General features: G+C 38.5%; 2 protein-coding genes across 2 annotated transcripts; both read left to right on the top strand.

Moving 5' to 3' along the window:
* Positions 1-487: 487 nt before the first annotated feature.
* Positions 488-4,856, top strand: LOC106908490 (fibrinogen C domain-containing protein 1-A-like). Its single transcript, XM_014974610.2, has 7 exons — positions 488-1,074; positions 2,974-3,039; positions 3,567-3,585; positions 3,669-3,754; positions 3,838-3,955; positions 4,092-4,277; positions 4,425-4,856. The coding sequence occupies exons 2-7, from the start codon at positions 2,980-2,982 to the stop codon at positions 4,721-4,723; spliced, it is 768 nt and encodes a 255-aa protein (XP_014830096.2). The 5' UTR covers positions 488-1,074; positions 2,974-2,979; the 3' UTR covers positions 4,724-4,856.
* A 1,762-nt stretch (positions 4,857-6,618) lies between these two features.
* LOC106908488 (microfibril-associated glycoprotein 4-like) lies at positions 6,619-9,239 on the top strand. Its single transcript, XM_014974607.2, has 7 exons — positions 6,619-6,947; positions 7,087-7,155; positions 7,256-7,274; positions 7,410-7,495; positions 8,094-8,211; positions 8,413-8,598; positions 8,815-9,239. The coding sequence occupies exons 1-7, from the start codon at positions 6,879-6,881 to the stop codon at positions 9,108-9,110; spliced, it is 843 nt and encodes a 280-aa protein (XP_014830093.2). The 5' UTR covers positions 6,619-6,878; the 3' UTR covers positions 9,111-9,239.
* The last annotated feature ends 3,080 nt before the right edge of the window (positions 9,240-12,319 follow it).

Genomic DNA, 12,319 nt, shown 5'->3' with positions numbered 1-12,319 from the left:
TTAATCTGTGTCAGTCCCACAGATCTATTAGTTTTAGTTCTGGATTCTATCTAGGTTACTTCAAAACTTGCAAGATTGGACTCAGAAAATCCATCATCCTGCTCCTTATCTTAAACCCGGTTCCATCTAAAGCAGGGGTGTCCAAAGTCGGTCCTGGAGGGCCAGCATCCTGCATGTTTTAGTTCTCTCCCTGGTTTAGCACACCTGCATCAAATGATGGCTCATTAGAGGCCTAAAGAGAACATTGACTTGCTGAGGAGGTTGTTACTACCACTAGGGAGAAAACTAAAACATGCAGGATGCCGGCCCTCCAGGACCGACTTTGGGCACCCTGATCTAAAGTAACGTAATGCCACACTCAGCTGCATCCACAAAGGAATTGTGGCTCAAATGTTCAGGTCTGGTTTTACATACGTTTGGAAATGTTCAGTTTGGTCTGAATGTTTTCTTTCACAGAACGCATTTCTGTCTTGCAACTTTTCTCCTTAGTCCAGACATGGACAAAGGTAAAGACGTTCGCCGCACTCAAAGATCAACCAGTCATCAATAGATGTTCCTGCTGGTCTGGCAGTTTTGCTCAGTGACCAGTTTCTGTCTTACCATCAGTATTGCAGAAACATGTCCTTTATAATAATTTCCAATATTTATACCACTTTTGGACAACTGTCTAACCGTACTACGGTACGCTCATCCTTCATCATACTGTCGAAGGACTTTTGCTCTTTTTCCTTCAAAATTATAGTTTTGCGGTTAGCTGACTTTACTAAAACATGACACACAGGTGTGTATATACTGGCTGATCAGGTCAATTAAGACACAACAGGGGTAACTAAACAGAATACAATTACAAATAAAACAAAAACAAATAACAGTACAGCTAAGTTTTGCTAAAGACCCAAAAATGAAAAAGAAAAATATTAAACTTTAAATACTAATATTTACTTAAATGCAAAACTTATCTAAACAAAGAAACTACATATTCCCCCTGCCAGCCGGAACTAGTGGTGGAGTCCAATCAGCATTTAAGCCTGCTGAGCCCTGGCCCCCGTCTTTTGTCTGGCAACTCCAAAGCAGGTAAGTACCGGCAAAACAAACAAAGAGTTAATCTTAAGCAAACAAAATTAACTTTAAGTTGATATAAATACATATGTTAACTAAATGTGCGTGCCAACAAATAAAACAAATGTATTCAAATCAACTAATAATTGTTTTTATTGAAACTAAAGTGTTGTGTTTGTATAAAAAGATAAATTGTGCATAAAAAAAGAGTTACCGACATAGGAGTGTGGCCATGGGTTTGGCCATCACACCTCTGCAATGTAACGTAGTGCTTTGGCTGCAAATAATAATCCAATAATTAAGAAAAAAAAAAACTGCATAGTGGATTAAAATTGAATTAATTGTTAAAAATTACAGCAAAGAAACATTTCGAGGACAGCGAGAGTGATGACTTGAGATTAGGGACCATGACATAAATATAAACAAAATACAGTATAACAAAATACAGAAAAAAAAACTTTTCTCAACTTAAATTATCAAAGGTGAAGATGTTTTGAATGCAGTACAATAAAACTCTGCAGAGTAAAAAAATGAAAAAATGAAATCTCTAAGGCAGCATTACTTATCTGATTTAAAGGCGTTTGTAATCCAGATGAGCCAGAGGAACCTGTTTGCCACTTTACTTAGTCCCAAATCTGTCTCTGAATTTCTTTCTGCTGTTGTTATCCCAGGGTGGGTTATCAAAAATAATTACCGTATTTTCTGAACTATAAGGCGCACCTAAAAACCTTCAATTCCATCAAAAGCCGACAGTGCGCCTTATAATCCGGTGCGCCTTATATATGGACCAATATTGAGCCACAACAGGTCTAGCAACTACGGTAAGCAGCTGCTGACTTCATTTTCGCCCGTAGAAGAAGAAGCGCGCGGTGCATGCTGGGATAGTTGTCAGAACGCTGGTTTGTTAATAAAGTTTGACTGACCTATCTACCTACCGACTGTCTAGAATCAGGTCATCTGCAGGTCATTTAGCACATTGTTCTCCACGAACATGCTGTGCGCGAACGGAGAAGAGTGACCATCGTCCGGTCACGCCCCGGCCCAGTCACGGAAGGCTCTCCTCGCCGACTGGAGTCGGACTGTTTTGTTAACATTCCGTTTAGTGCAGCTCCACCTAGTTGGTGCATAACCTAACTCCAGCCTCTACTGTAGTGTCTATTATGCGCCTTATAATGCGTTGCGTCTTATTTATGAAAAAAGTTTTAAAATAGGCCATTCATTGAAGGTGCACCTTATGATCTGGTGCGCCTTATAGTGCGGAAAATACAGTACTAAAATTTAATTTGTCATTTTTATCCCAGCAGGATATGCACGTTTTTGCATTTATAGCTTTTCTGCTGATTTAGGATTTTCAGCAGCAATTATACATTTTTCAGTATTTAGTTATATTTACAGCAGAATTACATATTCACTTATTTACATGTGGGTCTTATGGAAAAAAGACATCTGTTGCTTAAATAATAAAAAAACAAACTTTAAGCAATATATTGTTTCTGTAGCTACATTGTGTGACAAAAGTATGAACAGTTAACAAGACCCCTGAGGTTGTGTTGGTTTTTCAAACAAAATCAGCTACAATAATAATAAAAAACAACTAATTAAAGAATTAATTAGTATGCAGCAAAGCTTTGTTTTATTGTTTGACAAAGACATACAGAGTTTTTATACGTTCAAAGTGCTCAAAAGAGGAATTCAAAATACAAAAAAAATTATTTTTTTGCATTTTGGTGCCTTATGTGCGTTTCCCAGGCACAGTATCTGGGTGACATGATGCAGTTTGAGAAGACGCACTGAAATGTTTTTCGCATCTACAACTTAAATAGTAAAGTTGCTAGAATATAGGAGGTATATTCTAAGCTTCTGTTTTATTTTAACCACAAGTAAAACTTAATTAAAATTCATTTTTGACTCCAGGTCAGAATGAAGGCTCTGCTCATCTACCTTGGGTTCCTTCTGTTGAGCAGCTCGGTCCAGTCTGGGGTAAGTCCTTTGACATCCGAGTTTACTAATGCCAAAATACATTTTACATTTAGTTACATACTAAATGTAATATCTAAAATATCAGTTTAGATATTGCCATCAGTTCTGAAGAAACATGTTGTTTACATTAATGTCCTGCTTCTCTATCTTCACCCCACCAGCGTATTTATGGATTATTTTGACATTGCAATAAGTTAGGAGAAAGGCCAAAAGCTCTCTGCCTTGATATTTTATTATTTGATTATATTAGATTCACTATAATTGATGTTAGAATGCTGTATTCAACAATGTATTAAACACCTATAAAAACAAACAGTTTTAATTACTAGATTTCTCCTCTTTGTTTTCAGTTGAATTGTACAGAATTTAAAATTGTCAAATGATTTTACACAGTGTTCCTAATTTACATAGCAAAATCTGGCTTTGGATACACATTTCATAGATCCACCATTTTCTTGTTCTTAAATTGTCCGACTATCGAATACGAAATGTCTTACTGAATCTGTGTTGTTGCGTTCCTTTAACAGAAAGCAGCTTTGCCTGAAGGTAAGGAATGTTTCGCTACTGCTTGTTGAGTAAAAACTTTCCGGAATCTCTCTAATGTTGATGCTCTTGCTATTTGAAAAAAGATTGCTCAGAGATTCAGAGACAGTCACCCCAAGCGTCCAGCGGAGTTTATGAGATCCAGCCAGCTGGAGGCAACGCCCGCTTCAAGGTTCTGAATCTGACTTGATAAGGCTGTAATGAGAAGGTTTCAGCTTCTACAAATGCTCCATGTTCCCTGGACTTGTCCTACAGGTGTACTGTGAGATGCGTCCAGATGATGGATGGATAGTGTTTCAGAGACGGAGTGGACCGGTGGTATCCTTTGCCGAGAAGTGGGACTCTTACAAAGATGGCTTTGGATCTCTGGCACGTATGTAACAATCTTATCGTTTTGCTTATTTTTTACTCCACTTAAGGCAGAACGCGTTTGTCTTCTGAAGCTTCGGATTCCACATTGACGGAGATTGTAGAGACAATAAAAATATTGTGCTTTGCCGATTCCTCAGATGACCATTGGCTTGGTCTGGAGAGAGTCCATCTTCTAACTATAGACAAACATAAAAAGTGGACTTTGAGGGTGGACCTGTGGGACCATGAAGGCGACACAGCATATGCCGAGTACAATGACTTCAGAATTGGAAACGAGTCTACAGCTTTTAAGCTGCATGTTGGGAGATACAGCGGAAATGCAGGTAACTTCATTTCTAACCATACTCTAGTGTGTTTCATACACCATAACAGATGACAAACTTTCAGATAAAGTTGGAAGTTTATCAAAGAATGGCGTTTTGTTTTTGTAAGTTGAACATTTCTAAAAGGCGTTCTCTCTATCCACAAAGGCAATGCCATCCTTGGGACTTATCCGGACATCGACCAAAATGGCTTTGGCTTCAGCACCATCGACCGCGACAACGACGGCTGCTCCCCATGTATATATGATGACATCATTAACGAGGAGTGTGCCTTTACAGAAGGTGGCGGCTGGTGGTACAGCAGCTGCGGTTCTGCCAGTCTGAACGGTAAATGGCGTTCTACCGGGGATCACATTGGCTGGGCTTCGGGTCTCCACTGGCTCACGTGGAAACCTCTTGCGCCATATTCAGCAAAGGCCACCAGAATGATGATCAAAACCAATTGATTCTGCTTTTTATTTTGGATTTACGTTTTTAATTTGGCTAATTATGGATGTCATGGGTTTTGAAGAGAAAGTTCAACCATGCAAGTTTTCAATTAAAAAATAAAAATGAAAATAAAGGTCTTTATGTGTGGAATATTTTTCTGTGTTTTTGATTTGTATAAATCAAAACAGACGAGGCTCAAGATTAGCTTTAAACTAGAATTAAGAAATCATCTAATTAGAACCTGTCCAAAAACAGAGGAGAAACCACCAAGGCTCTATCTCGCATACGTATAGCCACTCTAAGTACTAATATTAATGTGATTTGGACTACAACCAATCAAAGCATGAACAACACAAATTATGCTAAACATGGCAAAATTGCTTGTGCCATTAGCATTAGCACAGATGCTAGCTGTAGCATTAGTGGAGGAGATAACAGAAACACAGGACTATGGAAAACATTCTATGAAGGTTAGTGACCGGACATGGAGGAAAGCATAGATAAAATGGAATAAACTGATATTGCAGGAATAAAGTGTCTCTTTACCAATTATGAATTTTACTAAATAAATGTACACATCAGGCTCAGTGAACTGTTGGCACTCAGCAGGCTATGGCAGAGGAATAAATCTGTCACATGCTAGGATCACTACCACTTCCTGTGATGTCAACATTGACTTCCTGATCAAACTCAATATCTATTTTGGACAGTTTGCCTGCAGTAAAAAAATCACTCCCTGTCAGGAGGAAGAGGCACTATGTCTTGACCCAGCTGATGTTCGATGGACCCTTAGGAGGACGAATCCAAGAAAATCTACCAGACCTGTTAGGGTGAAGGAGTGTGCAGAACAATTGATGCATGTCCTTATTCAACATCTTCCTGCCTCAATCTGTTGGACTATCCTGCTACAAAGCCTCTGAAATCATCCCTGTTTTTAAAAAACCTGAATGGCTATCAGCCAGTAGCGCTTACACCCATAATCATGAAATGCTTTTGAAAGGTTGGTCAAAGGTCACATTCCCTCATCATTTGATCCATTTCAATTTGCATATTGTCCCGAACCGCAGTAAAAATTGAAAAGGTCTGCACTTATATTCATACAGCCTCGCCTTTTTTCATCTGGTTTTCATTCTATGTTCTACTTCTTTTCATATTGCTCTAGTTTTTTTGCCTGGCTTCTGTTTGTGACCTAATATTCATCATAATTTCGCTCTACAGTGTATCTTTGATGTTAAGCTGAGTGACAGTAAAGATAATCTGAATATCACATATGCCTTCTCTTATGAGTTTTCAATGGGTGTCTGTTTTTATCTTGGCCACATTACATGACGAGTTCAAATGTTTTCTACTTTCAGGACTGTTTGTCCTGCACACTGACAAGCAACTCAGCCGATATCTTAACAGAGAAGATACTCAAAGGCAAAATGACGGAAAACATTATAGACGTCTGCGTCACCAAAGACATGAAAGCTGTTAGAGAGCAACTTTTTCTTAGCATTTTGTCACATCCACAAACTTGAATGGTTTTAGTGGGATTCTATGTGCTCAGTCAACACAAAGCAGCGCACAATTGTATATCGAGAGGAAACAAATAGCAAATAATAGTCCTAAACGAGTTGAGTGCCCTTTATGATAATACAGCAACATAATATTCAACTAATTTATAGGGGGAAAAAATATCTCTGTAGAATTTTCAGTATTGCTAAGTGATGGTTCTCTTGAAGCTGAAGAAAAAGAAAAACCCAAACAGTCCTTCAGAACATTAGAAAGGAAATATGGTCTTATATACTGTACACCTTTTACATATTTGTTTTTTTTCAATATAGTATTAAGAAATCAAGTATGTAAACGATTTCTTTTCCGTGTCCAACAAGAAATCTTACATAAAACCAGAGAAAGTAACTAAGTTAAGTTTCTATGTCTTAGAAACATAACAAAACCCTTAAACTGAATTCAGTACAGCAAAAAAATATCTTCCACAATACGTTATCTGTTTATCGTCCATCTTTGTCGAGAAACGTTATGTTTTTGGTGCTTAATCGCGCCGCACTTATCAGATTTTCAGAGTTCTGTCTGACATGAGTTGGAGGAAGGTCACTGCTACTCACAAATCAAGTGATTTCCAAAAACAAAAAATAAAAGTTATCATAAAGGAGAGGGAGGTGTGGTGTAATGTTTCAGCATTTAAAGGAAACTGATTCCTCTCAGGATCCTAAGATTCAATCTTCACCCGGTAAAACGGTACGTGTCTAAGGAAGGACAACGCAGATGCAAACACTTTTATCCAGTGGTTTGCAAATAAGTCAGCTTGTTTTTTTTTTTTTGCTTTTGCTTTCTTTTCTTTAAAAAGTCAATTCTAATGTGTTCGCCTTATAACCAGGTCAGAATGAAGGCTCTGTTTGGCTTCCTTGGGTTGATATTGACGGCTCTGTTGAGCCGCTCCGTCCAGGTAACGACTGGACCTCTTAAAATATGAAGACCTGAACAATTTCTTAAGCCCTGCCTAATAACCATTTTGTTTTTTGTTTGTTTTTTCTTTTGCCATACAGGGAGCAGACTTTCCTGAAGGTAAGCAGCTTTCCTTTACTAATGATGTGTATTTAGTTTTGCTATAATTTTTTTTTGTATATTTAAAGACTCCATTTGATATCCTGTTAATTGCTTATGTTTTTTTTCCTCCTGAAAACGTTTGGGGGGGAAAAGACTGCTCAAAGATTCGGGCTCAGTCGCCACACGCAAGCAGCGGGGTTTACATCATCCAGCCAACAGGAACCGAAACTCACATCAGGGTAGCTATCAGAATGGCTAGCGGCTCTTTTTATGTCAAGCTAACTTCAATTAGATTAGTTTTACTAATTTAATAGAAGACAGGGACAAAAAATGTGTTTGAACATCCCATACTTTAGTTGTTAGCAGCAGTGATAGTGACCCAGTAGAAAATTTCTGATTTTTTTTTTACCCTCACAAATATTCTACTTTTAGAGCTTAGAAATTTCCAGGGTACTTCTAGAAAATATGTGAGATTAATCTCAGAATATCGGAGTATTTTTTTTTCTATCTACAATGACCCTAATACTCTACTGTATAAAAAAGATAACCGCTTTGGTGCTATTTTGTTCATTTCAAGAATTGAAAAATGTTTCGCACTGATGCACATACAGTGTGATGCTCCTCAGTTTTAGTAAGTTTGAACGAACATGAAGGTTTCCTTCTTTACGTCTATCTAGAAAATGCATTTTCCAAAACTAATTTTAACTGACCAGGTCTTTTTCTGGGCAGCTTGAATCGATTTGTTTTTCAACAGAAACTATTTGAGCCTTTTAGATAAACATTAAAACATGATGACACTGTGTTGTGTTATACTCTCTCCTGGACTTCCTTCCTCAGGTGTACTGTGAGATGCGTCAAACGGACGGCTGGATCGTGATCCAGAGGCGAAGTGGAGGAGTGGTGTCCTTTGACAGAGGATGGGCTCAGTACAGACACGGGTTTGGATCCCTGACTTGTATGTGACTCATCTTATTGTGACTTTGTGTGCCAATTATGACTTTTGAAAATGTAAAAAACTTTTTGAAAGCTTGACAAGCATTTTGAATGTTGGATGAAAATCAAGCAGGAGTAGCTTCTATCAAGTACTTGGTTTATTGGCAAAGTTATTGGAACTAAATTTGGATGTTTGTCTTTATTTGCTCCTCTGATTCCTTAGACGACCACTGGCTCGGACTAGAGAAAATGCACATGCTGACTAATGACACAAATAAAGTGTGGACTTTGAGGGTGGACCTGTGGGATCATGGAGGTGGCCACGCGTTTGCCGAGTACCAAGATTTTAGAATCGGAGACGAGGGAACGGCTTATCGACTGCATGTTGGGACGTACAAAGGAGATGCAGGTAAGAAGAGGATGAACCATTCTGTGTAGGTGACGTATTCTGTGGAGTTTTTGGAAAAAAACAAAGTTTTACAAAGTATTTCAGTTCTATTTTCTTTTATAAACAGAGACCCAGTAACATCTAGGGTCTCTGTTACTGAACACTTTCCAAAACCTCAGTTTGGAGAATTAAAGCGATCTCTTTTGGCTGATGAAAAGTTTCCGTCTCTTCACCCAGGTGACGCCATCCGCGGTGCCTACCCGGGCATTGACCAAAACGGCGCTGGCTTCAGTACCTTCGACCGCGACAACGACAACTGCTCCCCATGCATTCAGGGAGACATTGCTTTCAACAAGTGTACCGACAACCACGGCGGCGGCTGGTGGTACAGCAGCTGCGGCTCCGCTGCCCTGAACGGTGACTGGCACTCTTCAGACGACCCGATTGGCTGGGGGTCAGGCCTCCACTGGCTCACCTGGAAGCCAGTGCCTTATTCGGCGAAGGTCAGCAGGATGATGATCAAGTCTGATTGATGACCTCTCCTGGCTACAGTTAACATCCATGTGTTTAATTTTGGTATTGCTTCCATTTATTTGTGTTGGAAAAAAGTATATGTTGTTTCCTTGTGGAAATGGCAAACAAATAAATGCCTTCATAAGCAATTTCTTTGTTTTTTTTAATGGTGTTGTAGCACACAGAAATAAAACTTATTCAATAGATAATGTCGACACAAATACCAGCATTTTAAATGATTGAAACAAGAGAATTGCTAGATACAATACCAATAAAAAGCATAACATATCCTCTATGAAGGCTTTTTTTTTACATAGAAAAATCTTGAAAAGTTACATGTATAAATAAGTCAGTCCATAGGGATTGTAATGTTTGACACCCTGTGGTTTCCTGCATATTTCACTATTTCATGGTGCTGCTAAATATCTCATGTAATTATAGTAAACAGTTGTTCATTATTGACCTTAATTTGGAAAACAACTGCTATAACCAGACACAGTGTTATAGTCAAGACCACTTAACCTGAGACCAAAACAAGACCAAGACCAGAGTGCATCGAGACCGAGACAAGACCAGGATTTTTATGGTCCAAGACCAAGACCAGCACCTCGTCTTACATGATACAATAAAATGTGAAATATGATCAAAATTGCTTCTTAAATTGATCTGAAAGATCCACATTCTCATAAAAACACCTATATATTAAATACTTAGAGCTTAAATAAATTTAACCAATCATTATCAATTCAAACTCTTCTTTGTTCTGTTTTGCTTCCATCTGTGCCACAATCTGCAGAGGTCTCATGTCGTCCCTAAGAAGATAACGCCCTGGGCGGTTGCTCGTATCGCCAATTTCAGAGACCTCCACTGTCTGCAACATTAACCATAGCAATCATGACAATGCACTAACGGTAAACACTCAACTATGAACACTGACCAAAGGAGCAACAAGCAAGAAGTAACAAATCAAAAGGAGCGTACTGGTACTGTTGTCACTCTGTCTCCCGCTGTATGAAACCAGGTAGCGCAGAGATGACAGGTGACGAAAATAATCAGAGCAATGAGCATGAGCTCTGCGTTATCTTACGTTCTTGCATTTTATTTATTCAATTATGAAATAAATTAATAAAATAGAATAACACCTCCGCACAATAAGCGCAGTAAATGACAGCTTTTTTTTCTCCATTTTTCATTTTCAAATGTAACATATTTGTCACTGCATAGCTAGCTTTGCTAACATCACTTCACATTGCTTACCTTTCTTTGAGCTTCCTTTCAAAGTGACGCTAAAAGTCGGACGTAGTCCCCACCGTCTGTGAAAGTGAAGCGCTGCCGACTTTACATGTCGTCATTCTTTTTTATGACGTAGGGAAGTTTATTACCGACGAGTAGACGGACTTCCTCTCCTGCTCAGAGATGAACACTGCGCATGTCCTGGAGGCAGCGAGTGACAGCAGTCACAGAATTGACGCAATTAGTAAGTCACGTTATTGCTTAGATTTTAATAGGTGTGTTCTGCATCCATTGAAAACAAGGATGTTGTTGACAAATAAACTGGACAATATGCTGATAATTTAGTGTTATTTTTACAGTTGTGGTCTTGACTGGTCTTAAAATAAAATCCAGAGTCTTCAATGTACGAGACAAGACCGAGACCACCAAAAAGTGGTCTCAAGTCCAAGACCGGTCTGGAGTACTACATCACTAACCAAACCATCAGAGTTCATATAAATCACAATGTTTGAAAATGAGCATGACTGTGTTGAGATTGTTGCTGTCCACCCGTGCCTCCAGTATTCAGCAGAATGACATTTGGCTACCGGTTGTCATGAAGATAAATATCCTAACATAGGACAGGTTTGATGGCCAGACATGACAACTGAAGGCCACATGAGGGTTCATGGACACTTCAGAAACCTTGACCAAAATTTCATGTTTAGAGTTTGAGGTTGGTATTTGTCAATCAAGCGGGCTGAACTGTTGTTGAATTGCACATTACGAAGAATGACAAATTGATTTGGGCAAACCCAACATCCTGGCTAATTGCTCAATATGATAATGACTGTGGACAGAAATTGAATTCTTTACCCTTATGACAGGAATATGTAAACCCAAGGCAAAATATATTTTTAATTGACACACTGAGAGCAAATTTTTCAAGTATCTTTTCAGCGAAATATGGGAGCTTAGTTTGAGTCAATAATTTGTTAGTATTGATGAAAAATTACTTTTTCCCCATGATATAAGTGAAACAACTATTTTAAAAAATCAATATTAAGGAATTGTTGACATAAAACAAGCTCCCATATCTCGCTAAAAAGTTGCTTGTTACTCAAGTGTAGTAAGAGATTTTCACTAGAAACTAGACTAAAGATTATTGCAAGATTTTCTGTTTTTGCAGCAAGTTTCTCAATTAAAAAAAAATTGTTGCCAGGGTTAATTAAACATTGGGTTTAAATATTCCTATCATCCACGGGTGAAGAGTTCAGTTTCTGTACACAGTCATCGTCATATTGAGCAATTGAACAGGAGGTTGAGTTTGTTGAGGTCACTGTTGCACAAACCAATTTGTCATTCTACCACAGCTCAGCCCAATTGATTGACAAATACCAAACTCAACCTCTACACCACAAGTTCTTGTTAAGGTTTCTGAAGCGTCCATGAAGCCTCAGCTGGCCTTCAGTCGTTATTATGTCTGATGGTCCTGTGTTAGGATATTGACACTGGTAGCCAGTGCTAGCTTTTGTTCTGTGGAATACGAGAGAAACAGATGGACGTTGGCAGACGGCAACAGAGAATTGACTTTAAAATAGTGTTAGTCTATAAATCACTGATCAGCTTTGCAAATATATTAAAGACTTGTTATTGATGTGCCAACCTTCCAGACCTCTCAGGACTTCTGGTTCTGGTCTGCTCTATGTCCCCAGAACCAGAACCGAACACAGAGGAGCAGCATTCAGCTTCAATGCACCACAAATCTGGAACAAACTCCCAGAAAACTGCCATACCACTGAAACACTGACACCAAGTTCCTTTAAATCAAGGCTTTTGAATCAGAATTGCTTTTGATTGATAATACCTGAAATATTGATCAATAATATATTTGCTTGATGTTGGCATTTGACAAAATGTCATATTCCTTGGTTATGGCATTATGTTTTCATGGTGTAAAGCACTTTGAACTGCCTTGTTGCTGAAATGTGTGATACAAATAAACTCGATTTAACTT

Source organism: Poecilia mexicana, unplaced genomic scaffold (genome assembly GCF_051168715.1).
Source record: "Poecilia mexicana isolate PSO_F unplaced genomic scaffold, ASM5116871v1 scaffold_23, whole genome shotgun sequence".
In the NCBI taxonomy this organism is placed as follows: Eukaryota; Metazoa; Chordata; class Actinopteri; order Cyprinodontiformes; family Poeciliidae; genus Poecilia; species Poecilia mexicana.
The sequence above is the reverse complement of the archived record's forward strand: the minus strand, read 5'-3'. Positions and strand labels throughout refer to the sequence as shown.

What these genes read in the sequence shown, in the direction of transcription:
- LOC106908488 (XM_014974607.2), top strand. Translation starts at nt 6,879, where the DNA reads ATGTTTCAGCATTTAAAGGAAACTGATTCCTCTCAGGATCCTAAGATT. An exon ending in GAACCGAAACTCACATCAGG is followed by an intron (nt 7,496 to 8,093) that starts GTAGCTATCAGA and finishes TTCCTTCCTCAG; the next exon opens with GTGTACTGTGAGATGCGTCA. An exon ending in GACGTACAAAGGAGATGCAG is followed by an intron (nt 8,599 to 8,814) that starts GTAAGAAGAGGA and finishes CTCTTCACCCAG; the next exon opens with GTGACGCCATCCGCGGTGCC.
- LOC106908490 (XM_014974610.2), top strand. Translation starts at nt 2,980, where the DNA reads ATGAAGGCTCTGCTCATCTACCTTGGGTTCCTTCTGTTGAGCAGCTCG. An exon ending in GAGGCAACGCCCGCTTCAAG is followed by an intron (nt 3,755 to 3,837) that starts GTTCTGAATCTG and finishes CTTGTCCTACAG; the next exon opens with GTGTACTGTGAGATGCGTCC. An exon ending in TGGCTTTGGATCTCTGGCAC is followed by an intron (nt 3,956 to 4,091) that starts GTATGTAACAAT and finishes CCGATTCCTCAG; the next exon opens with ATGACCATTGGCTTGGTCTG.